Below are 26,839 nucleotides of genomic sequence, written 5' to 3'. Positions count from 1 at the left end.
CTCCTCCCCGCCAGGATGTGAGCTCACAGCGCCGCCTCCTTCCTCCTGTGTGCCGCTCACCGGTTCCGTGCAGCAGAGAAGCCGACGCTTCGGGGGCTCGATCCGGCCCCCGTCCGCGGGCTGGGCGCCCTCCGGGTCCAGAGAGGCGGTGAGTCAGCGCTGGGGGCGCGGGGGCGGCGGGGTCCGGCGCGGTCCTCCCTCGGAGAGGTGCTGCGGATGCCAGACCCGCGCAGCTCCCCAGAACAGATTCCCTTGACTTGCAGCTCAATCCTGTGCACGTCTACTCAGAAGTAAGTCCCATTACAGTCAATGAAGCTTACTCCCAGGTAGATGTGGATAGAATTGCAGCCTCAGTCTGTAGCAGTAACTACTGTGTTACCCACCAGAGGGACACTGTCATACAAACTGTGTGCGTGCCCAGCTGCTACATCCTGGAACAGCCATTTTCAACCACTGTGCCCTGGCACACTAGGGTTAGTGGCACATCAGGGTTAGTGGCACACTAGGGTTAGTGCCCACACTCATTAGTGTGCTGCGGGTAGTCCACAGGTGTGCCACAGGGATTTGGGAGAAGGTTATTTTTCGTAGGGCCACTGGGGGATGTGACCTCCCCCCCATTGGCAGCATAGTGTGCCTTGTTAATTGCAAAGAACCCAGTGGTGTGCCTGAACAATTTGAGTGCCTTGTCAGTGTGCTGTGAGATGAGAAGGGTAGAAAATTGCTGCCCTAGACATTAACAGGGAACTGAAGGAATCAAAGGGATGCAAATGGGGAGGGGGTTAACCTGGTAGAAATGGGCTCAAAAAGACATAATGTTGGGGTTTTATTTGGGAAGAGGCATTCAGTCCTTTTGTTGTAGAGCTGCAAAGGGAACGCTCTAGCAATCCATACTAACAGAGACTGAGAAAACAAAGTTTATTTATTTATTTTTTATTTTGTATGTCAAACTTGTTTCACATAGAGGGCCAGAGTTAGCATTCTTGGCGCTGGCTGAGGGCTGGAAGCACATCATTCAGCAGAAAATGACAGATGATGGTCAGAAATAGGCACTTTGTCCTCACATAGAAACTCCTTCACTGCAAGTGACAGAAGAGAAAATGCGCAAATTTTGTCCCTATTTTCAAGAAAGGAGAAAGCCCAATCATCAACCTGTGAGAGCCCAATTATAATGGGGCCTGGATAAACTGCCTCTGGGGGCCTCATTTAGCCTATGGGCCTTATGTTTGGTACTCCTGACTTCGAGCTTGTCAGCCATCCCCAGTGCGTCTGTTTTAAACTTGGGTTGCTGAACTATAGAGCAGGTAAGCTGAGGTTGCAGTCTAATGCGTACTTACTTAGGAGTTAGTCCTTTTGAGTATAGTGGGGCTTACTTCTGAGTAAGCGTGCACTAGGATTGTGTGTAGAAGGCGCACAATGGTCTCTAAGAATGTGTTGGGACAATTTCACGCACACAAATAACAGCATAGTGATCTTTAATGGAGAAAGAACAACGGGTTTTGTAGCACCTCAAAGACTAACATTTGTGGTAGCATCAGCTTCTGCAGGCTATTGACTACTTCATAAGAAAGCTTATAGGCAAACATGATACTGCCTCTTCTAGAATAAATTTGGTAGACTTTTTAACAGGGCTTAAAACAGGGCTACTGTTCTGAAAATTCTTAATAGGTAATTCACCACGAATGTACCTCCCATTCTTTAAAAAATCCCATTCTTCTTAAAATCAATCCTTTAAATCATATTAGTACAAAACTGGGCTAGGTTTAATAGTATTAATAAAATAAGGAATTGGCCAACACCTGGTAGTTCTTTATGAAGTATTAAAAAAAATGCAGCCACTTGTGATGATATATGGGGTCTGAAATTCCCCACTGCTGCAGTGTTATGTAATTGGTAAACAACAAGCAGATATTTTGAGGAGATCAATGCTGATCAAATCACTTCTTCAATTGGTTTTCTAGGTGGTGTTGTGACACAGAAGTGAAGGGGCTGCCATGGGGAACCAGCTGGCTGGGATCGCCCCTTCTCAGATCCTTTCTGTGGACAGCTATTTCTCAGATATCCATGACTTTGAATATGACAAAAGCCTGGGCAGTACACGTTTTTTTAAAGTTGCCCGAGCCAAGCACAGAGAAGGCCTGGTAGTGGTAAAGGTGTTTGCCATTCAAGACCCTACATTACCGTTAACTAGTTACAAGCAAGAGTTGGAAGAACTGAAAATAAGGTTGCATTCTGCACAGAACTGTCTTCCCTTCCAGAAAGCCACATTGTCTGAGAAAGCTGCGATGCTCTTTAGGCAGTATGTACGGGATAATCTCTACGACCGTATTAGTACACGGCCGTTCCTAAACAACATTGAGAAGAGGTGGATAGCCTTCCAGATCTTGACTGCAGTGGACCAAGCGCATCGATCTGGAGTTCGTCATGGGGACATCAAAACTGAAAATGTCATGGTGACCAGCTGGAACTGGGTCCTGTTAACAGATTTTGCAAGTTTTAAACCAACCTACCTCCCTGAAGACAATCCTGCTGATTTCAATTATTTCTTTGACACGTCGCGAAGGAGGACTTGTTATATTGCCCCAGAGCGCTTTGTTGATGGCAGCATGTTTGCCACAGAACTGGAGAATATGAGAGATCCTTCTACTCCACTGGTGGACTTGGCCAACAGTAATCAACGAAGCAGGGGGGAACTGAAACGTGCAATGGACATCTTTTCTGCAGGTACTTGAGGGGTGGTGATTAAGGCTACAGTCCTATACATACTTACTTGGGAATATGTCCTCTTTAACTCAATGGGGCTTCTGAGTAGAAGTAGATTTTAGATTTAGAGACCTTTATTGGCATTAGAAGTAAGTCATGCATTGGTGGAAAATGGGCGATGACGGGCAGCCCAATCCTGAGCTGCCCAGGGCGCCCAGGCTCGGTGGCACCGAGAAGGGCTGCCGCCGGATCCTGTGCACCCTGGGCTGCCGCAGGAGGCGCCTCGGGAGAGGGGGACTTTTGTCCCCTTCTTCCAGGTAAGGTAAGCAGCCCCGCAATGGGGCTACTCACTTTACTGCCGACCAAAAGGTCGGTGATAAAGTAAAGGCGCTCATGTAGGACGCAGAGTCCTCCCCGAGCGCCTTGGATCCTGCGGAGCAGAGCTCCGCGGACCCATCTCCCTCCCTCTCCTTGGCATGCCTCCCCCTCCCTCTCTCAGCCCCCTGCCGTCCTCCCCCCTCCCTGGAACGCCTCCTCCCCGCCCCCGCTTACCATACTGCAGCTCCGTGGTCCGGCAGACCGCCGAGCTACAGAAGCTGGGCGACTGCCCTGCACTAGCCCAGCACCAGCTGGTGCTAGGCTAGCATGGGCAGGAGCCCGGCAGTGAGGCTAGCAAACGTGCCTTAGGGCATGTTTGTGACAGTGCTCGATTGCATGAAGCCGTGCCGCCAAGCACAGGATTGGGCTCTTAGCCTTTGAGTAATAATTTTAAGAAGTATTAATCTCTGGGAGTGGAATTGATGCAGTTGATTTTGGTTGTGTGGTCAAGAGAAGAGATACCCAATATACTGTTCTCAGGCACTTGTTTTGTATTTTCCAGGCTGTGTAATAGCTGAGCTATTTACCGAAGGTGTACCTCTGTTTGACTTGTCTCAGCTTTTGGCTTATAGGAATGGTCAGTTTGCTCCAGATCAAGTGCTGAATAAAATTGAAGACCGAAGTATCAGAGAACTGGTAAATGACTTGCCTCTCTTTATGGCAGCTTTTTGCCATATCCATACCTTCTTAACAATAAACATTATCTTGTCCATTCTCTGTTTTTTTTCACTTTGTTCTTTTTACCACCTTCTATTTGAAGGTTACTCAGATGATCCACTGTGAGCCAGAAAAACGGTTGGCAGCAGAAGATTACTTGAAACAACAACGTAACAATGCTTTTCCTGAAATATTTTACACTTTCCTCCAGCCTTACATGGCTCAGTTTGCCAAGGAAACCTTTGTATCGGCAGACGAGCGTATCCTTGTCATCCGTAAAGATCTGGACAATATCATTCACAACCTCTGTGGGCATGACCAGACGGAAAAAGCAGAGGGAGAGACCAAGGAAAATGGGCTGGTAATTTTAGTGTCCGTGATTACTTCGTGCCTACAAACCCTCAAATACTGTGATTCCAAGCTGGCCGCCTTGGAGCTGATTCTCCAGCTGGCACCCCGGTTAAGCGTGGAAATCCTGCTGGACCGTATCACGCCTTATCTCTTGCATTTCAGCAACGACTCTGTGCCCAGGGTGAGGGCAGAAGCCGTTAGGACCCTCACAAAAGTGTTGGCCCTGGTCAAAGAGGTGCCGCGTAACGATATCAACATCTACCCAGAGTACATCTTGCCTGGTATTGCACACTTGGCTCAGGATGAAGCCACTATTGTCCGACTAGCTTACGCTGGTAAGGTGTGAGTGTGTGGAAAATGGGGTGAATTCTTTGAATGAATTCTGGAATATAACTTGGAAGAGCTTCTGTTTTGGATACAGAAGATCCAAGGTTCAATTTCCAGCATCTCTAGGGAGGGCAGAGAAAAATTTCTTTCTGAAACCTTGGAAAACCTTTGCTGATTGGTGCTGATGATGCGGAACTCGGCAGAGTAATGGTCTGAATCAAAGTAAGACAGCTTCCTGTGTCCCGAAGCCAGTATTAGACGCTTTATTCTGGGACACTTTTTTCATCTGGGATGCTTTATTAATCCACTGTGTCTGGCTTATCCCGGATGCTTATGGCTTTAAATTTTTCTTTGCAGAGAACATCGCACTGCTAGCTGAAACTGCTCTGAGGTTCCTAGAACTAGTCCAGTTAAAAAATCTGAACATGGAAAATGAACCAAACAGTGAAGAAATGGATGATGCATCTCAGCCTAGTGAAAATTATGACACTGGTGATGTACCTCTTATTGTCTTTATCTGTCCCAATCCAATATACCACTGTTATGCAAATACCATGCTTTAGCTCTTAGTCAACTCACCCATTTCAGTGCTGCGCACCTGCTATAAACCTCTCATTCCAAAATTTCTTGCCAGATTCTGGACAGGGCAAGACTCTGGTACTCATAAAGATTTCCCACTGAATTGAGGCTCCTTTCCCAATTGGCAAGTCATTTTCTCTATCTCTTCTCCATGGCCATCTTGCTTGTGTTCTTTCGTTTCTCCTGTCGATTGTCCGTTGTTCCCTACCTTCTGTGGTACAGAGTCTGAGCCTTGTGGTCCACAAGGTGCGCTGAGTAAGCTGAAGTGCCCTGGAACGGCCAGAAAATGATTATTCTTTCGTGCTACAATGTTGCATTCCAATGAGAAGGTAGCCTTTCAGGTATTGTTAATAGAAAGCTTTTCTGCATGTTGGCTGTTTTAGCTGTCACTGTAACCACTCAGATGTCTCCTATAGAAGCACAAGGTATGATGGTCAGTGCAGGAATTTGGTCACCGTACTACTAACAGTTTTGAAGGGTAAGGATGGAGCTCTGTATGGGCTTTGCAAGACTGTGGATGGATGTAGATGTGTTAGATCAGTGGTTCCTAAACCACTGTTTTTAAACCACATTGTTTTAGCATTGGGACCCACCTAAAAAAAGTTTCACTTTACCAGCTGCTCAAGCCACTGTGGCTATAATTGTACTTGGGCAGCAGTGCTCCCCTTCCCCCAGTAGCAGGTTGTTTAACCTTTATGCACATAGCCTAATCTGCCATGTCAGTTTCATGACCAACCAAAAATTGGGGTGCTCTTCACTGGTAGGTCCTGGCCCAGGGGCCACTTGCAGCCCTCGGGGCCACTTGCGGCTCTCGGGAACTCCCAATCTGGCCTGCAGGGAGACCCCAGTCTCTAATGAGCCTCTGGCTCACCAGAGATCTGCTGGAAGCTGCGCTGGCCCTACGCAACTGTTCTCAGTGTGAGGGCAATTGTTTGACCTCTTGCATGAGGTGTGGGACGAGGGCTCCCTCCACTGCTTGCTATTTCACATCTGTGATGCTGCAGCAGCAGCAGCAAAGGAATGGCTGACCTTGCTTTGTGCAAGGCCTTTTATGGGCCTTGAGCTTCTTTGCAAGACCTTCTTTCATTCATGTAAGTTCCATCTCTAAAATATTCATTGATGTAAATTTATTCTTTCCCCCTTTCCCTCAGATTTTTCTGAGGGATTTTTCTGAGGGAACAGACATTGCATGTGTGAAGCACTGAAGAGGCAGGCTGGAGTGAAGGCCAGTTTTGAGCCTTAGCCAAGCTATTTTATCTAAAAATGTGGTATATTCCTGCTGCTTCAGGTGCAATTTGGCCATCCATAACCTACTGAAAAGACATGTTTGATGGACATGGGTTATTCTTCCTGACTCGGTTTCTGTGATATCCTTGCAGAACTTCAGGCCTTGCACGAAATGGTCCAACAGAAAGTTGTCACTCTGCTGAGTGACCCAGAAAACATTGTGAAACAAACCCTGATGGAAAATGGAATCACACGCCTTTGTGTCTTTTTTGGACGTCAAAAAGCTAATGATGTTCTCCTGTCGCATATGATCACGTTCCTCAACGATAAGAATGACTGGCATCTACGGGGAGCTTTTTTTGATAGCATAGTGGGTATGTGCTTGACAATGCATTAATCCCCATTATATTTGTTTTAATATTTAACAGTACAGGTCACCCAACAGATAAGTAACCTATAAAAAACCAGTGGCCAACTTGATGATACTCGCACAACTGAATAAGAGCTCTGATTCCTGGAAATGAGGGCTGACTTATAGTAAAACATTTTTGGTTCCCTGCTATGTCATAGTAACATCTCATTGGCTCTGAGAACTATTAGTCTAATTGGTCAGTTTTGAGTTAAAGAAATCCACTTTTTGTCACATAAGTTGTGTTTTCCTTATCTGGTTATTTGGCCATAACCTTTGATAGAATGCAAAGATTTCAGCATGGTTTGCTTCATTGCATTCTGCATTAAATTGCACGTATAATTGTGTATAACATGATGGTATTATTAGAAAATACCAAGATTTTACATTTTAGCCAGTAATCCCCCCCCAGTGTGTCACCCGCTGCGGTCCGCCACTAGTAAAGAATCCCCTGTTGGTTTCCTGTGAGATGTGGTGAAATAAGTACACTAAGATTCCATTCTTAGCTCTTACAGCTAATGGCTAGTAATAGATCTATCCTCCATGAATGTGTGGTAATCTATAATGCCACCTACGCTGTTTGCCACTGCATTATCACATGGCAATGAGTATTTTAATGAAATGAAATGGGGTGGTGTTCTAGCTCAGTGTGAGCCCTGATCATTAAGCTGTTTTTTAGGGCTACATATACCTATCTTATAATGCTGGTATCTCCTTGCGTAGGCTTAGCATTTAAGGATACTGATGTATTCCATTAACTGTGGATTTCAGGTGTTGCTGCTTATGTTGGTTGGCAAAGTTCCTCAATCCTAAAGCCGCTCCTCCAACAAGGGCTCAGTGATGCTGAAGAATTTGTTATATATAAGGCTCTCAATGCCCTTACCTGTATGTGCCAATTAGGGCTTCTGCAGAAACCACATATCTATGAATTTGCCAGTGATATTGGTAAGCATGGTACTAAACCAGGTTTCCTGGAAGCTGTTGTTTTATTTTCCCAGTCTTTGTACAGTGTGTGGTTTCACTGCCAAGAGCATATGACTCTACTCTACTCAGTCACTAGATTCTAATCGAAATGACTTTAAAACATGCTGTTACAATCCAGTGTCTACTAACAGAGGACTTATGGCCCAATCTTATGCATGTTGATGCAGAAGGAAGTCCCAGGAGGTTCAGTGAGGCTTATTTCCAAGTAATTGCATTTTGGTTTGCAGCCTTAAAATGTCAAAAAGACAAAGTGAGGTACTCGGGCTGCTATTCGAGGTTTCTCTTTCCCTCCTTTTGAGAGACAGAAATAGCCAAAAGAAATTGCAGCCAAACATTCCACTATGTTTTTCACTCTGATCAAAATGGGGGGGGGGGGCTCTCACCCCTGGAGGAATACAATATTCCCTTTCCTTCTGATCGGAGAGAAAAAGCTCATATAAGTGATTACAAGACGGGAAAGGGGACAGAGGTCCTAGCAAGAAGGGCAAGGTGACTGCTTTTGGAATACTTACTTGCAAGAGGAATTAAGGATGATTTAGGGTGAACAGAACTGTAGCTTAGACCGTCCTGGTCACCTGCCAAAAGGCAAGATCATGGTATGAAGTGAGGTTGATGCTTTATTCTTACTTTGGATTCCATTTGGAGTTTGATCTGAAATTTGTCTGTGTGGGATCTTGGACCGGTTGTGTCTCTTGAACTTGAATTCTATGAATGTACAGCACTATAATTTAAACCTGAAAGCCTTCTTTTTTAAACATTTTTATTTCTTGTCCTCCCTAGCACCATTCTTGTGCCATCCTAATCTCTGGATACGCTATGGAGCAGTTGGATTTATAACAGTTGTAGCACAGCATTTGAATATTGCTGATGTTTACTGCAAACTCATGCCTTACTTGCACCCCTTCATCACTCAGCCAATAATACAGGTAATGAGTTGACTGTATATGGATTCTTCAGTAATTTGGAACTGCAGGGTGTAAAAGGCCCTGAGATGATTTGGCTTGGCATTGTCTTGCCTTGATGCAGAGCACTGAGTTAGACATTGTGTTAGCCCCAGGAGTACTGCCAAAACCAACATCCCTGAAACGAGTCCTCCAATAGTGGCTGGAGTATTTACCATGTGCTGCAGTGTCATCATTTTTCCCTGCCCCCATGGCATATTATTGGCTGCCAGAGAGTCAAAACATGATGGTGCTCCATCAACATGGTAATATAGTTCCCAAGCATCCAGGTGGATGATATAATGTATAATATATCTCTTGCTTACCATACAATTGTTCTACTGTGCAGAAACCCATCTTATCTAAATTCAGCCTTGCAATAAGCAAAGCTGCCAGTGCCCTGCTGGAAACACAAGCACAACTGAAGAACATTTCAGTAAAGAAGAATAGTTCAAGCAAAACCGTGGGCCAAGTCATGACTGGCTGCCAGTGTCTGTTTTCCCTTTGTTAAATGGGAATAGCAGTAACCTACCTCACAGGATTGTTGTGAAGGCAACAACAGTAACAATTGCACAACGCTGTTGCGTGTGATAAATGGTAAATTAATGTTGTATATAATAGTTATTTCAAAGCAACCTGATTGCAAAGAAGTAAATATAGTTAATATAGTTATTAAAATTATAATCAGTCTGTTGTTCTCAAAGTACTTTTTAGAAGTTGTTATCCTTCCTCCTCCATAGCCTCCCACCATGATCCACAACTAGGCCTCTATGAACAAGGTGGACTAAATTCTTTTTATAATATTCCTAATATGTTTCTATGGCTATTTGCTTACTTCATTGTTCCCTTAATTGCAGATAGATAAAGAGATAGTCCTGCTGAGTGTTCTCAAAGAGCCTGTGAGCCGATCCATATTTGATTATGCCCTACGATCCAAGGATATAGGAAGCCTTTTCCGAACTCTGCAACTTCGCCAGAAGAAAAGAAATGGGACTCTTCCTGATTGTCCACCCCCTGAAGATCCAGCAATTGCACAGTTGCTGAAGAAGCTTCTTTCTCAGGTATCTGTGGTATCATGGTAGTTCTGAGATCCATTACTGAGCAGGAGAATGTATTATAGTAGCATCTGTGGAACAGTGAAGTGTAGGCATGGCACAGGGTGCACTGATTTATCTTGTGCAAGCCTAATGGAAATAAATCGGTGATGATGAAAGAGCACCTGTGCCAATGTAGGAAAATTGCCAGTGATTTGAGCCCATGATGCTTGACAAGTGGAGTTCATAATTGATAGTTTTGGTTTCTTAGTCACTAGAGTGGTTTGTTCCTGTTGTTTTTAGTCTCTTTCTAATGGATACTGATCTAAACTATCACCCTTGAATAAGACTGGAAGGTCTGTATGCCAAGCAATTGGAGAGCCTTTCCAGGCAACTGGATTGCCCTGATTCAAACTCTCTCACTTTGGGTTTCATGTATCGTCCTGCCAAGTAGCAGCTATGACTTTTACTGCACGTATGCAGAAGTCCAGTAAGAAAGGCTGTACCATGGGTTTGTTCTGTAGAGCCCAAGATGGTGTAGTGGTTTTGGACTTAGACCTGGAAGATCCAGGTTCAAATCCCTGCTTAACAATGAAGCTTCCTGGGTGACCTTGGTCCAATAACTCTCTCTCTTTCTCTCAGCTTCACCTACCTCACAGGGTTGTTGTGAGGAAAAAAGGAGGGAGGAACTGTGCACACTACCCTATGCTCCTTGGAGGAAGGGTAATATACAAATATGAAAAGTAACTATGTGCAATGACAGAGCTTCCAAAGATCTTCCATGGAAGGGCACAATGTATTGGATTTTTTTACCTTTGCATCTCCAATTATGGAAACTCAGAACTGGTAATGAACAGCTAGTCTCAGTGTTATGGTTGCAGTGGGACAATCCTAACACCTTTGTTCCAACTATATCATCCAATACAACTTGCCATGCAAGTTCAGGCCATGTAAGTTCAGGCTATTGCTTAGCATGTTTTGTTGCCCCTGAGTTCCATGTCAAAGATAAGTGCCATCAGGAGAAGAAAAAATCTGTGTGTGATTAATGTAGTGTGTACTACTAGGTTCAGGCAGATAAAAAGTAGATTGGTCTCTACTGGTTGATCTCTAGGTGATTTTTGCTGATCTACCGCAAAATCACCTAGAGATCTACCAGAAGAGACCAATCTACTTTTTATCTTTTGCTGAACACTTTTGCTGAAGTGTTTTTGACTCCAAATAGCTTAAGGATTGCAAGTGAAAAGAAACACACGAAAAAACCCTCTGCAGTGGCTGACCTTGTGCTAATCTTTTTTGCTCTCGGCATGAGTGTTTCTATCTGAAATAGAAGTACTGATTTCATTGTCTTTGATTAGATCTTTGTGCAACTCTCTTGGCCAAGTACTTCTTTACTAACTGGGATTCAAGCTTATTTGATCAATCTGTCAATTGAAGTTTAAAGTCCTAGGAAATTATTCTTGGGCTAGCTATAAGAACTGTCCATTTGTAGATAAGTCAATTAGAACTGAGTCCCTTGCTAAGTTGGTCTTACTGTATTTATTTAGCACTTAGGACTGGACAAAACTACAAAGTTCTTAATTTGCTTTATACGTGGGGCTGTTTTTCTTTCCGACAGCCCTGAGAAGTAGGTTAAGACCTGACAAACGCTGGCTTACCAATGGTTATGTAGTGAGTGTCATGTCTGAGCAGAGGTTTGAACCCGGATCTCTTGGTTGCCCTCAGATAGTTCTAGTTACTGATTATTCTTTATAAGGTGCCTAAATTAAAAACCAAAATGAGCCCTATCCATAGGGCTTGGACAGGAATGAAAACACAAAATTGAAAAGGGGAAGGCAAGAGAAGAGGAAGGTAAATACTTTCAGCTACGAATTCTTCCATGATGTTTCATAATTGTAATAATGGCCAAGTGGAATCACTGCGCAGAGAAGCTGATCTGGTGGGATGGGAACTTAGGCTGAAATCCTAACCACACTTTCCTGAGAGTAAGTCCCATTGAACAAAATGGGGCTTACTTCTGAGTAGACCTGGTTAGAATTGTGCCCTTAGTGTAGTGCAGTGGTGAGGAGACTGAGCTGCAATTCAGGACTCCACCAGTTTGAATTGTGCAATTTGCCATTAATTCATTTGATGACCATAGGCAAGCCCTTCCCCTTGGCTCCAGTTCCCCAGCTGTAATATGGGGATAAAAATACTTACGGGAATGCACATTATTGAGGTGTGCCTTCTTTGAATACAGTCAGGTAGAACGCCTGCAGATGGAGACACCACTGCCCTTCATGTTTTGCTGTACAAATGGTGTTTTGATACCCTGCATTATGGTAGCTGCAACTGAAGAGTTTCTGAGTAACATGTTTATGTAATATTTTGCAACCTGATCTGGCTTCATCCAAATGGCTGCATGTTTTGTGAAATCCTAATGTGCTTCCTTTGCCTTGATTAAAAAAAAGAATTTCCGTGCTCCCTGTTTGGCTTTGGGATAGGGAATGACCGAGGAAGAAGAAGACAAGTTGTTAGCCTTAAGAGACTTTATGTTAAAGTCCAACAAAGCCAAGGCCAATATCGTGGACCAGAGCCATCTGCATGACAGCACCCAGAAAGGAGTGATTGACTTGGCTGCTCTGGGTATAACCGGGAGACAAGTTGACCTGGTCAAAATGAAGCAGGAATCTGATGACAAACGCGGTTAGTACAGCTCTGTGTCTTGCGTCCTGTTGCTTTTTAAACATTTGTGCTGAAGAATTTAAAATCCTCATGTGTATGTGTGAAAGATTTCATTAGTAATGTGGTATGTCAACAAATTCCGTATCTAGTTAGGGGCTATCAAGGGAGGTTAGGTGAGCCACTTTTTTATACTGAATCAGGGCTCAGATCCATCTAGCTCAGTATCGCTGACTGGCATAAACTCTCTGGGATTTCAGGCAGGTTTTTCTCAGCCCTCCCTGGAAATACCAGGATCAAACCTGGGACATTCTGCATGCAAAGCATGCTCTTCCATTGAGCTATAGCCTCTCCTGCAGCCCTTTTAAGTGACCGGAAAAATAACCTTGAAAATAAATGAATTGGTGTTCTTGAGCTTGTCGTCTTGTTGGAAATGTGTTCCTATTTCACACCAACAGCAATCTGCTGTGTCAAGTTATATATCTGCTTCTTTGTCAAGCCATTTCTGCCCAACGTTGCATATATGCAACAGGGATCAAATGTGTACACCTGTGGGGTGCACAGACATGGGTTTTTATGCTGAGACAAGCTTAAATTACATTACTCATTTGCTTCTTTGTGTAAAGAATTGCTTATGAATTGAGTCCTTTGCATGTGAGTCACCTGTAGGAATTAAGCTGAATACAGGTTAGATTACCTCTTAGCTGGACATCAGACATCTAGCCTATTCCAAAATCCAGACATTTTGTCTAAGACTTCTTTTAAAAAAACTTTCTATAGAGCGAACAATAGATCTTGTGTGCAGTCCCTTCTATAGCGCAGGTACCGGCTGTAAGTTCTTTTCTGTGTTTTGTGTGTGTATCTGTACAGACATTATTGAAAAATGGCAGAGGCCAGCAGACATTTGTATGGGTAACATTGAAAAGGGCATTTCTTATTTATGCAATTATTCTGAAATCCAGATAAATCCGAAATCTAGACACTTTCCTATACTAAGCTGTCTGGATAAGGGATACTCAACCTGTATTCCAAAATTATTTTGTCTGGTGGTGGATTGAAATATCTATTCAAGTAATCATCTAGCAGCTGATTTGAATGATGTAACATTTAACTTCCCCGCCCCCCCCAAGCCATTTCTGCCCAACATTGTGAATATGCAACAGGGACCAAATGTGTACGCCTGTGGGCTGGGCAAAAATGGATTAATGCAATGCCATTTAACTCCCCCACTTTAGTGTGATGCCATAACAAATCAGCACGGATAGCTTGATATCTGCTTATAATGCGAATAACCGGTTTTGCTCATTTTGTTATAACAAATCCTATGCAGTCTTACGATACCCCTTTTCTGGCTGTAGCAAGAAAACACGTAAAACAGGATTCAAACGTAAACGAAGAATGGAAGAGTATGTTTGGCTCTTTGGAGCCTTCTAATATACCCCAGCCAATCAGCAAAGGCCATGGCCAAGCCACAGATCAAGAAGCCATCCAGACTGGGAAACCTCTTCGCTCAGAGTCTTCAGCTGGCATTTGTGCTCCTTTGTCATCCTCTCCACAGGTATTTCTGGGGATTTTTTAAATTGACATTTTACAGTACTTCTGGAAGAGCTGCCAACAGCTTTTAATGTCTGTAAATGTTTTTCTGATTCAGTATTTGGTCATTTGATGTAGCTATTCTTTATATTGTAATGGTCGGATAAAACAAATTTTGAGATCTGGGTTTTTTTTTTCCAGAAAGAGCACTGCAATAGGAAAGTTGTTAATGTAAAACATGACTTTTGCCTGGTAAAATATGAGGTTGAGGTAAGAGGAGTTCTAACGCAGCCGCTAGTTTTAAATGATGAGATAGCATCTTCGTGCTCTTTGCAACATAAAACTTGGGGCCGAGTGATTTCTAAGGATGAGTACATGACATGATTTCTGGCTTTCAGGGTGAAGATGGTATCGTTGTTCAAGCCCGGAAACCGACCATACAGGTTTTAAGCAGCATAGCCTCACCCTCTACGTATCAGCTGCGCATTACTACTTGCAAAACGGAATTACAGCAGTTAATCCAGCAGAAGCGTGAACAGTGCAACGCGGAAAGAATTGCCAAGCAGATGATGGAGAATGCGGAATGGGAGAGCAAGCCACCACCTCCAGGTGACCGTCCATGTCTCCTTGACAAACAGCCAGTGCTACCTTGAGGGGACAAAACGAGAAATTCCTTCCTGTGGTTGCCGTCTGTTGGCACCAAACAAGAAGAATGGGGAACATTCTGTTTCTAGCGACCACCTCCAGCGCATTAAGCATCATTTGCACATTCCTGCTACACTATAGTCAGCCCACATCTTGCATGCACTTTACTAGTGTGAGTTCAAATATGCATGCTTGGCAGACAAAAGGAAAGAACCCAGGAAAAAGAACTGTTTAAATAGGGTAGGCGATGCCACCACCAGTCAGGTTACCAAATACATGCCAGAGAATGAGTGCGAGGTTGGAGAATGATGCTGCTGTTCCCTCAGTCGGGCTCAGTTCCCACCTGCCTCTTGTAATTTTTAAAGAGACAGTATGTATTTGGTGGACACAAGGGATTTTCAAGGTCATTTTGTGGATCTGCATTTGAAGCTTTGAGCCCCGACCCTGGAATGTAACCTTCGTGTAAGATAAGGGCCAACTGTACTTTCTTCATACTGAACTCCTTTCGAGGAAGCTGTATGGGGGCCAGGTCTTAAACTGATGTTAATTCATTTTAGGATTCTATTTGCTGTGGCAACGTGCGAAAATTAAAAAGCTGCAGGCAGGATATGCATTCTTCACATAAGAATGTGGCTGTTAGTAGTTAAATGAGTTTCCTTCACTGCTTTCCATGCACTTGAAAGCAAAAAATGTTGTACAAACCCCAGACTACACTGTGAATGCTACTGGGAGAGACTAGGAAAGGGCAACGTAAGGTGACTTTTGGGGGAAAATAGGCAGCTGTGAGGCACACTTGCGTGGTAACATGGATTTTAGAAACTTCCAGCATGGGAACATATTAACTGTATAATTTATATTGACTCTTTCTTTTTTGCAAGTATTTAATTATATAAAATATTTGTATCCCACCTTCTTACTATGGTAGAACCTGAAACTGGTTGGCAGAAATTTTAAAAAGCTCAATAAAATCCCACACAACAATTTTCTAGGTTGGTGGAGAGTGGAATTGGGGAGCTGCTGCTGTTTCACTAAACTAAAGCCTACCTTTTTTCTGCTTTTCACTAGGGTGGCATCCTAAAGGGCTTCTGGTTGCTCATCTTCATGAGCATAAATCTGCAGTGAACCGTATTAGAGTTTCTGATGAACACTCAATTTTTGCCACGTGCTCAAACGATGGAACAGTGAAAATCTGGAACAGTCAGAAAATGGAGGGCAAGACTACTACAACTAGGTACTGATGATGGGAGAGTGCTTTCTTCCCTAGTCCTACTGTGCCCTATTTAGCCTATTCTAATTCATCTGCTTTCCAACTGATCTTAAATCATATGCCATTTAACTGCCATCGCTTCTCTCGTGAATCCTGGGAATTGTAGTCATGTGATAGGAGTAGGAATCTCCCAATAGAAAATGCTTATTGCTTTTAAAAAAACTGCAGTTATCCATGATTTCGTGGAAAAAGCCATGATGGTAGACAGGTTTATGATATAAACACATTATATACATGCCGCTCACTTTTGGGGGGGGGGGGTACTTTTCTTTGGGGAATTTTATTGAGCCTTAATGTTAAATCTGTGTAGATTTTTAGAATTGTTCAGTAATGGTCTTTCTGTTTCTGAAATAGATCTATTTTTACACATGCCCGGATTGGAGGTCGTGTGACGACGCTGACTTTTTGCCAGGGCTCTCACTACTTGGCCATAGCTTCAGATAATGGAGCTATTCAGCTTCTTGGAATTGAAGGTTCAAAACTACCCAAATCTCCTAAAATTCATCCAATACAGAGCAGGTGTGTATAAGTCTTTTACTCCTTCCCAAAGAATTCCTTTTGTTGCTTATTCTTCTCATTGGCAGCATTAATTCTTTCCTTCTTAAGTGAAAAACATTTAAAAGCTCAGAGTCCTGAGCTAGTAGAATGGACTATGTTACTTCAGATGGCAAGATCACATTTTTGAACGCTCCCCTAGGAAAGAGAAACTCCTAGGAAAGTAGAAGACTAACAGGCAGGGTGCAAGCTGGGTTGGAATCTTTTTCTCCAGTGTGGTAGTCCATTTGCAGAGATTTTTTTTTTTTTTTTAAAGATGGGGGAGCATTCAAAATTTGTCATCCCCATCCTGCTGTCTGAAGGGATACAGTCCACTGTGTCACAACCACATTCTGTTACCTTGTTCTGGAGCAGGGGATCTTAACCTGTGGTACGTGTATCACCAGTGGTACGCCGGGTGGTGTTGGGTGGTACGCAGGGCATCAGCTGCCTGGCAGTCAGACCGCAACAGGAGCTTCAGATGGCGATAGGAGGCTCAGCTCAGAGAGCAGAGCTCCAGCGCATTGTCTTCATGTGCTTGAAAAGGCCCTCCCACCCATCCTGATCCTCTTACTGCCATTGGAAGCTCCTGTTGCGACAACCATTTTCAGCCACTGTGCCATGGCACACTGGTGTGTCGTGAATGGTCTGCAGGTGTGCTGTGGGAGTTTGGGAGGAGGGTCATTTATTAGTAGGGCCATTGGGGGATGTGATCCCCCCCCCCATCAACAGCATGGTGTGGCTTGTCAGTTTTCAAAAAACTGATGGTGTGCATTGACAATTTTTCTACTGTGTCAGTGTGCCGTGAGATTAAAAAAGGTTGAAAATCACTGTGTTGTGGTCTCTGAACCCAGAAGTAATGAGCAATGATGTCATTGCCGGTTGCTTCCGGTAGTACTTCTGCAGAGAGTGTCTGAGCAAGTGGTACATCAGGGGGGTGGAGTGTTGAGAAAGTTATATAGAGTTATATAGCAGATTGCTATCCCTCTACAAAGACGTGTAGCTTTTAATATGGTCTTTGAACTAATGAAGGGCATTTAAAAGAATAGAGGCACTATCTTGAAAATACTGTCAATGAACATATTGCTCATGTCCCCCAGCCGTCCCTTTTTCTGCTAAGAGTGCTTCTGGGATTTGGGAGAGTGTTGAATTGAAAACCTGGTAGCAGCCCATACTTAATGGCCAAATGGGGAATTAGCAGCTCTATTCACCTACATCCCATCCAAAAGAGAGAACAGTGGAAGGCCATAGGAAAGAAACTAGTCCTCAAGAAAGAAACTAGATCCCAATTCTATGCTTGGGATCATTAGGAAGGGTATTGAGAACAAAATGGCTAATATTATAATGCCGTTGTACAAATCTATGGTAAGGCCACACCTGGAGTATTGTGTCCATTTCTGGTTGCCGCATCTCAAAAAAGACATAGTGGAAATGGAAATGGTGCAAAAGAGAGCAACTAAGATGATTACGGGACTGGGGCACCTTCCTTATGAGGAAAGGCTACGGCATTTGGGCTTCTGCAGCCTAGAAAAGAGACGCCTCAGGGGGGACATGATTGAGACATACAAAATTATGTAGGGGATGGACAGAGTGGATAGAGAGATGCTCTTTACACTCTCACATAACACCAGAACCAGGGGACATCCACTAAAATTGAGTGTTGGGAGAGTTAGGACAGACAAAAGAAAATATTTCTTTACTCAGCGTGTGGTCGGTCTGTGGAACTCCTTGCCACAGGATGTGGTAATGGCATCTAGCCTGGACGCCTTTAAAAGGGGATTGGACAAGTTTCTGGAGGAAAAATCCATTATGGGGTACAAGCCATGATGTGTATGCGCAACCTCTTGATTTTAGAAATAGGTTATGTCAGAATGCCAGATGCAAGGGAGGGCACCAGGATGAGGTCTCTTGTTATCTGGTGTGCTCCCTGGGGCATTTGGTGGGTTGCTGTGAGATACAGGAAGCTGGACTAGATGGGCCTATGGCCTGATCCAGTGGGGCTGTTCTTATGTTCTTATGTTCAAGAGTACAAGGCAATCTACGCAGCTTCAAGAGCACTAACCAATAAGGATGATATCTGTCTTGTTTTCTTCTTTGCTTTGCTCCAGGTTTTTAGATCAGAAAGATGATGGCTGTGTGGTGGACATGCATCACTTTAATTCAGGAGCTCAGTCAGTACTGGCTTATGCAACCGTGAATGGTTCCTTAGTTGGATGGGACTTGAGGTCCTCTAATAACGCATGGACCTTAAAGCATGATTTAAGGTTGGGACTTATAACCTCATTTGCTGTGGACATTCATCAGTGCTGGCTCTGTATTGGTAAGGTGCATTTTGTTCTGATTAAGTATTTACAATTACTGTGTAAGGCTGCAGTCCTATCCACACTTACCTGGAAGTAAGCCCCATTGGCTAAAATGAGACTTCTGAGTAGACAAGCATAAGATTGGGCCGCAAATCCAATTGCCCTTTGTACAGGACTTTGGTTGAAATAATTGCAAACTTGCTTGATTTTGGGCCAGTTGGATTTGAATTGCATTATAGGTTCATCTCTACTTTCACCATAGACTTCCTGTGGGCAAATCACACTTCTCCACTTTTGGTTTCCCCACCTGTTAAATGGGAATTAATAGTGACTTGCTTCACAAGGTTTTTGTCAGGACAAGCATAATAAAGGCTCGAAAGTACTTTGCAAACTATGAAAAAGCAGTGTATTAGTGTAAAAGGCAAAGATGTCTTTATATATGTACGTATTGGTTGATACAGTATACAATCCAAGTTGCTCAAGATGTTGCTTAACACATCAAAAATTGCTGTCACAGATAACCTCTTTCTTCACAAGGTACAAGCAGTGGTACCATGGCGTGCTGGGATATGAGGTTCCAGTTGCCCATCTCCAGCCATTCCCATCCTTCCAGGGCACGAATCAGACGCTTGCTTATGCACCCCCTCTCCCAATCATGGGTGATTGCAGGTAGAACTTATCCTCCTTTGCTTTTCTGTAGCACTTCCAAAATGTAAAACTATTATAAATAACTGAGGGCCCAATCCTTTCCAACTTTCTAGCACCAGTGCAGCTGCAATGCAACCCAGAGGTAAGGAAACAAATAATAATAATAATATAATAATAATAACAACAGGTATTTATATACCGCCTTTCTTGGTCTGTATTCAAGACTTTACTCAAGGCGGTTTACATAGGCAGGCTTTATTAAATCCCTATTAAATAGGGATTTTTACAATTTCAAAGAAGGTTCTTTCTTTCAAGAACGACTACATTCAAGGTGTTTCATTCCGATCTGGCTTCACATTCTGGCCTCCATCCTCCCACGCTCAGAGCAGATGGAATTGCTCAGCTTCAGCTTGTCAGCTGCTCCAAGGTCGCACAGTGCCGGTGGCCTCGAACTGGCGACCTTGTGGATGTTATCTTCAGGCAGACGGAGGCTCTACCCTCTAGACCAGACCTCCTGCCCAAACAAATGTTCCCTTACCTTGAGGAGGTCTCTCTGACTGCCTCCCCACCACAGGACGCAGTGCACGCTCAATTGGCACGGCTGCACTAGCACTGGAAAATTGGATAGGATTGGGCTCTCAGTCCCTACTAGCACTTTGCATCATATGTAACCTGGCATTTACCACTAGATGGGTCTCTAGTTTGGAAGCATCCTCATTTACTAGTTTCAAATGTAATTTAAGAACTAAGCAATGAAAGAGGGAAGCTAACCCAGGAGGCTTTGTGGCTGTTAGGGAAGAACCAGAATGCATGATTGAAAAGTCTAATAAGACAACCTGGGCAGACTGAGATGGAAAAAAAGTGCTGAATTGAGAGGGTGCAGAGTTTGTTTGGTTCTTATAGCCCAGTCCTAGCCAACTTTCTACGGCCAATGCAGCCCCGAGGTAAGGGAACAAATGTGACTGCTCCCCACCGCAGAATGCAGTGCACATCCCATTGGCACAGCTGCATCAGCACTAGAAACTTGGTTAGGATTAGGCTGGTAAAGTATAGAAGGGTTGGGAAATTAGCCTACAGGAATCCATTTGGTAGAATAATTGGGAGGCATTAAGACTATTTTGCTGCAGCTCCTGTTCATTCGAAGAATTTTTTAAATGGAACCTTTACTGCCATAAAAAGCAATGACAACAACCCTAACCAGTAATATGTACAGAGGCAGAAACATTCAGCAACTTTAAAAAACGATACAGTACAAATATTTTTACTGTTGTCAACACACTGCCTCCTCTAATCTGAGACCAGAATAAGGACTAGGTGAGTGTAGGCATACTACCAGAATTCCTTAAAGGGGAGCCTTTATAATAATGGATTTTAATGAATGCTTTGACCAACTGCGGTAATTTTTGTCCGTATGCATTTTATCTTTATTGGGTTTGCATTGGCATTTTATAAGATGTACGGTTGCCCCCTGTGCTTTTGATTTGTAACTGTTGTTCATTGCTCTTTCGTAGCTGTTCAAGGCAACAATGAAGTCTCCATGTGGGATATGGAAACGGGTGACAGACGCTTCACATTATGGGCCAGCAGTGCTCCTCCTCTCTCAGAACTGCAGGTTTGGCTTTGTCATTTGGGGCAGAATTTTTCAGCCCCTATATAGATTTTTGCTTGAGACAGAGGTGTATGATTATAGTGCCAAAAGCATGCATTTCTGCAGTGTAGATCCATGTAACCTATGTAACACGCTATACATAACAGATCCCACCCATTCTAAAATATCCCCTCTGGCTTCTTGTGTGCTTTCAGATAGCTGCCAGACAGTAGGTCTTGTCTTGATACCCCGTCTCTGGAATTTCCTCCCTGAGAGTCCACATGCCTAATGCCCACTCTTGTAGCTTACGTGTCAAGGAAATGTGTTTTATTTGCTTGGATCATTCAACTTGTTTTTTTCCTATTGTTTCACTGGCTTCTAATTCTGTATTTTTTTTAAATCTGCCTAAGATTTTAAGTTCAGTTTAATGATCGACTGTGGATTTATTCTCACTATGTATTTTGTTTTGATGCTTTAATGTTTTTCTTTTTTATAATCCACCTAAACCTCCTTGAATTATATTCTTGTTAGGGAAGGTATAAACTTCTTTGAAATTTCAAATTCAAAATGATAAATTTGGAAAATAATTATATGCAAATATTTAAATTTGACAATTTAATACACTTTTATTAAAACAAACTTAAATATTCGTATACAGTTTTTTTTAAAACCTCATATTTTGCTTCCTTAAACGTTACACCAATTCCTGGGTATATTTGGGGTGCTGATTCCAAAAGTGGCATCCATTTTGCTCTATCATGTCTAGTTTTGGAGACATGGCATAGCTTCTTTAGTGAATATTATTGTTATTATTTATTAATACAAGTATTTATATACAGCTTTTCTTGGTCACCAGATTTCTTCTCGGACTTTAATTCAAGGCAGTTTACATGGGCAGGCTGTTCTAAACCCCCATAGGGATTTTTACAATCAAAGAAAGGTTCTGTCTTTCAAGAACTGCACAACATTTCAGATGGATATTTTTTGGCCTATACCATGGCTTCCTCATGAGGAAGCTGCTTGAACCATTCACTAATGAGGCTATACTATATCTCTAAAACTAGACTTGATAGGGCAAAATGGATGCCACTTTTGGAATCGGCACCCCAAATTCATATCAAACCACCATACAGTTTGGGAAAAACTTTTCTGATCCTCAATTTTGTAGGCCTGTGTTATTGTTCTATAGTAATTTTTAAGGTCCATTCATTCCTTTAGAAACTATAATTATCCCGATCACCCAATTAAAGAGGTGTTCGGAGTTTGTTTGGCCTGGCCTGGACACGAGAGTCCAGTCCCTCCCCAAGGGGGAGGTGAAGGGGGCTGGGTCTGGCAGCCACGGTGGACCTTTTAAAAGGGGACGAGACCCAGCCCTCTTCCTCCTTGTGCACGTGGGCACCGTGGGAATACCCGCCCGCCGGCCCTAGAGGCAGTCTGAGTTTAACTGGTTGCCGTTTGGGGCAGGGTAGGAAATTTTTGCTGCCTGCCAAGATTGGCCGAGGGGCAGGCAGTTTTTTTGCCTACCCCAGACTGTTATGTGCCAGGGGATTACACCCCCCCGTTTGCAAGCTGCCATTGGTCACTTTAAGAGGGCAGGTGGTGCGGGTTAGGAGGCGTGAATGGGACTCTGGCATGCACCTTCAGGCAGCATAGGCAGGGCAGAACCCTATTTCAGTCCTCAGGGGCTCGGCGGCACGAGGACATAGAAGGGGCCCTGGCCGGGACCGCGGGGCACACCTCAGAGGCTCAGCGGCTCGAGGTGGTGCAGTCTGCGGTCCGGCTGCCTTCCCCTTAAGGGATAGACATGGATGAGACGCGCCGTCCCAGCAGCGGGGCGCGACTTGGAGTCGGGTGCATGCCCGCCTGGGGGCAGAGGTTTCTGGTACCGCCCAGAGGTCCCTCCCCGCACCACAGGGGCTTTCGCTGCCTCGGATGCTGCAGGTCTCAGCCTCTGCTTCTCTTGGTAAATTGAAATAAAGTTGCCCTTTCTCCCATATCTGTTGTCTCGAGTGTTCATTGGACAGTGCGGAAACAATGAAATGTACTCAGCATTCCTACTTTATTGGCATAATTATTAATTAAATAACTACTTTTTAATGTTAAAGAACCATATACACCAAAGTCTAAATGTTTTTTTTAAAAAACCTTCTTTTCCACCCATTAGCCTTCACCTCATAGTGTTCACGGGATATACTGCAGCCCAGCAGATGGGAATCCTATATTGTTGACTGCAGGTTCAGACATGAAGATAAGGTAAAACTCTAAGCAATGGTAATAATTGCATCTTAGCACCTCTTACACTGTAGTTGTCTGCATAAACCTCATGGGAAGATTAACAAAAGAATCCTACTTTATCCCTCTTGTGAGGTGAGAGCAATTTCCACCAATCTGTTTCACTGGGTTTGTAGAAAGGGATGGGAGTATACCCGATTTGCAGGGTGTCTTATCAGTTTAGCTAGAAAAGACAACCTAGGTGTCCCCAGAGGACTCTTCCCAATCCAGAGACTAGATCATGAAGTTTTAAGAACAAGGCAAAGTTTATTAAATAGCCAAAGCACATACAACCAAAAAACTTTGCTCAAATAAGGTGAGTTTTAGCACCGAAAAATTGCACCCATAGCTTAAAACATTTAATCTTGACCTCACTTCCTCTAGACTCCTTTCCAAAAGACAGATAGCAAGCAGAGAAGGACACTCAACTAACTCACAAAATCCATTCCTATAGCAAACTCAAGCTGCAGGAATGTAACTCAGCTGCTCCTTGTCCCCCTAGCAAACCAAGTTCTCTTAAAGGGAAAAGAGCTGTTCTTCCTAACCCTCTGATGGTATTGGCCATTAGTACATTTGACTAATTTAAGAAAACAAGCAAAATGAATGCACCAAGAATGAAACTATTGGATATGATCTCAGTGTAGCTATAATGCTACACGTAGCTCAGTGTAAATTGTAGCTCAGTGTAGCTCAGAGCATTGAGAAAGCTCAATGCTCAGTGTGGCTATAATGCTAAATAGGGTGCTGTCCTGCACACAGTAATTTGAATATACAGGATGCCCTTTTGGGGAGAAAAGCAGGATTAAAAATTCAGTAACAAAATATAAACCGACTTGAACTCAATGGAACGCACTCTTCCAAGTAAAAATGTTAAAGATCAGGCTGCAAGGCTTGAAAACACAATACACTACAAAGTAACCTTTAAGTATTAAATTTTCCTGAGTCACTGATGTTTGACCTCCAGTACTGAATGAATGCCAAGCCGGACAGTTGGTGTGACTCTTGTGGCTGTTCTTATAATGGCAAACAGTTTTTAAAGGCAAAAGATTATCTCCAAAGGTTTTAACCTTTGAGTTATTGGCTTTGTACTTTGCAGGTTCTGGGATTTAGCATATCCTGAGAGGTCCTACATCGTTGCTGGGAGTTCTAGCTGCCCCTCTGTATCTTATTACAGGAAGATCATTGAAGGCACAGAAGTGGTTCAGGTATACTGTTCCGTGTTTCCATCCCAGTTAGGTTCTGTCGTTTCTGCATATTCTTGCCTTTACTGGTTGCACATTTATTGACGTGCCAGGGATAGGACTTTCAGATGGAGGGTTATGGCAATGCAGACATCTCGTGCAGCCAGCACAGATGGCACGGTCCAAATGAGCAAATCCCCACAGGCCGTTGCTCAAAATATTGCATAGAATTGAAACGTGCTTTGCTCTTCTGATTTAGCGTTAAATTGCACATTCTGCAGTGTACAAATGCAGCTTTCCAATTGCACATTTTAACTACAATACCAGATTGCTATTCAAGCAATAGCTATGCAATAGAATATCGAAGAAAAACATAACTACAGGTCCATTTTTAAAATGTATACTTTCCTTAATTGATTTTGTTAAAGTTCAAAAAATATGCAGACCAGGGCAGGTGGGAGTTAACGTCATGATATAGCCAATATGTATCTGCCCAGTGAAATAGCCCATAGATATCTGGATGTTTGGATCTTGAACAGCAACTATTGAACAGCAGCTAAGATCCAGCTAAGATCTATTCTGTATCTTGTATTTGTATTGGGTTAAAAACTGTAGACTCTGAAAATTCAAACCTCATTGTCATATTTTGGCCATCAACATTTCATGATTTTTCCTCTTTAACAGGAAATTCAGAACAAGCAGAAGATGGGTCCTACAGATGAAACCCCTCGAAGAGGTCCTGAGTCCTTACCAGTTGGACACCATGACATTATCACAGATATTGCGACTTTCCAGACAACTCAAGGTTTTATAGTCACTGCATCACGCGACGGCATTGTGAAAGTGTGGAAGTGAAGGTTACACTGACTTTGTATGTACTGTAAATACATGTAATATAGCCAGGAAGTATGGAATGGAGTCATTTTGAAGAACTGCTTCCAGAGCATACAACGAATTGTGACGCTCATGAAGGTGACCAGCCAGTCTCTTATCAATATTGATCACTGCAAATCACTGTTAGTGGGCCTTTCAGAGCCTGCCTTTTGTATTAACATAGGTTGGCTTATGCAGCACTTTCTAAAATTACCAAGCAAAAGCAGTTAAAATGAAGAAGTATTTAAGCTCTAATCGTGGCATTCTTTGGAAAGCCTTCAAAAGATGGTGTTTTGCAGGTTGTAAAGATGATGGAAGCTGTTGTAGAATGCACCAACAATATTTATGGAACTGACTTTTTTTTTTACCAACTGAATGAGAAGGATAGATCAAACACAGTTCATTGCACTATTGTTCATATGTATTCAAATTCCTGTATACTTAATATTGAAAGAAGTTAAGTACTTGGATTGCTCCTTGGTGTCAGAGTTGCAATAAAAGTCTAATAGCGACACTATTGAATTGATGGAAATGTCTTTTTTCATTGTGCAGCTGTAATGTTTGATGGACACCTGTCTTACTCACTCTTGCAACTCGAGGCCTGCTTTTCCAGAGACAATCTTCTTCCATCAAGGCATTACTCAGGCTGGCTTGTCCAAACTATCACTTTGCAGACTCTCAAATTGTCTTCAGTTCTTCCAAGTTTGAAATAATTCTTCACTTCTTCAATAGCGATTTCTTTGATTTTCAATTTTTTAAAACATATAAATCAATAAGCTCTTCATAAATATCTATGACAATAAATAAGTACCATGCTATTTGACAAGGTTATTGCTTTAGCCTAATTGAAACATTTTGTTCAAGCCTGAATATCTGAAGTGAAAGGAGAAACCTGGAAGAAAGTGAGAACTGTAAACTCACTCTTGGGTTTCGAGAAGCGGAATTAGGATGACATGTATCATTCCACATGAATGTCTGTCTTAATGGAGTTATCATAGAGATCATGTGTGCATAACAGTATTTCATCTGTAGTGATGATTGAGCCAGGATTTCCTGACTAGGAAGCTGTACAAGGAGTAGTCTGGGATAGACACTATGGAATACTGAGGGTACTATACACATTGTTTCCTTGCTCTAAAGCAGTGCTCGTCAAACCACAGCCCATGGGCCAGATCTGGCACAGCACTGCATTCCTCCCCCATGGGAACTGCACTTACCGTTTCACCATGCTGCTTGGAAGAAGCCCACCCCATTGCTGTAACATGACACTCTAGGCAGTCGCATTTACCCAAAAATGCAGGCTACAGATGCGACTGCCTAGTGTTGCGTTACAGCAATTGGGTGGGCTTCCAAGCTGCACAATGGAACAGTAAGAGTGGGTACGAACAGGGGCTGCTTTTTCCATGGACAGCAGTTGCAAGTTTGGCAACCGCTGCTCTAGAGCAGGGGTCTCTAAACTTTTTGGCTTTTTTTACATTCAGTTACAGTTGAATCTAATCCTGCAACAGTACAACCCAATCCTTTGCAGCTCCTCTCAGTAGTCCTATTGCTGCTGGTCATTCAAAGTGCCTGCTGGAGCCATGAGTTTCTCTACTGTTGTTAGGAACTGACTCCCCCCTGGCTTTCCCACCTTGGGCTTTTCCAGCCACTCCGAAGGCAAGAACCCCACCCCCATCCCTTGGGGCTTCTTCTTCCACCCATCCTTGGTTCAATGATCATCTGTTCCTTCAGAAATAGAGAAGAGAGCCCGC

At 43.2% G+C, this 26,839-nt stretch overlaps 1 protein-coding gene across 1 annotated transcript; it reads left to right on the top strand.

Annotated features, from left to right (window-relative positions):
- The first annotated feature begins 44 nt into the window (after positions 1–44).
- On the top strand, positions 45–25,605 carry PIK3R4 (phosphoinositide-3-kinase regulatory subunit 4). Its single transcript, XM_066628548.1, has 20 exons — positions 45–148; positions 1,959–2,721; positions 3,581–3,714; positions 3,839–4,421; positions 4,771–4,905; positions 6,372–6,593; positions 7,400–7,573; positions 8,393–8,538; positions 9,411–9,614; positions 12,068–12,269; positions 13,604–13,803; positions 14,177–14,387; positions 15,489–15,654; positions 16,045–16,209; positions 18,333–18,544; positions 19,065–19,196; positions 20,687–20,787; positions 22,928–23,016; positions 24,131–24,239; positions 24,900–25,605. The coding sequence occupies exons 2-20, from the start codon at positions 1,992–1,994 to the stop codon at positions 25,068–25,070; spliced, it is 4,086 nt and encodes a 1,361-aa protein (XP_066484645.1). The 5' UTR covers positions 45–148; positions 1,959–1,991; the 3' UTR covers positions 25,071–25,605.
- Positions 25,606–26,839: the final 1,234 nt, after the last annotated feature.

This window comes from Tiliqua scincoides, chromosome 5 (assembly GCF_035046505.1).
Source record: "Tiliqua scincoides isolate rTilSci1 chromosome 5, rTilSci1.hap2, whole genome shotgun sequence".
In the NCBI taxonomy this organism is placed as follows: domain Eukaryota; kingdom Metazoa; phylum Chordata; class Lepidosauria; order Squamata; family Scincidae; genus Tiliqua; species Tiliqua scincoides.
The sequence above is the reverse complement of the archived record's forward strand: the minus strand, read 5'-3'. Positions and strand labels throughout refer to the sequence as shown.

Bases quoted from the DNA above. Each gene is read 5' to 3' on its own strand.
- PIK3R4 (XM_066628548.1), top strand. From the start codon at position 1,992: ATGGGGAACCAGCTGGCTGGGATCGCCCCTTCTCAGATCCTTTCTGTG. The intron at 4,906-6,371 runs GTGATGTACCTC...ATATCCTTGCAG, and splicing joins TAGTGAAAATTATGACACTG to AACTTCAGGCCTTGCACGAA. The intron at 8,539-9,410 runs GTAATGAGTTGA...CCTTAATTGCAG, and splicing joins TCACTCAGCCAATAATACAG to ATAGATAAAGAGATAGTCCT.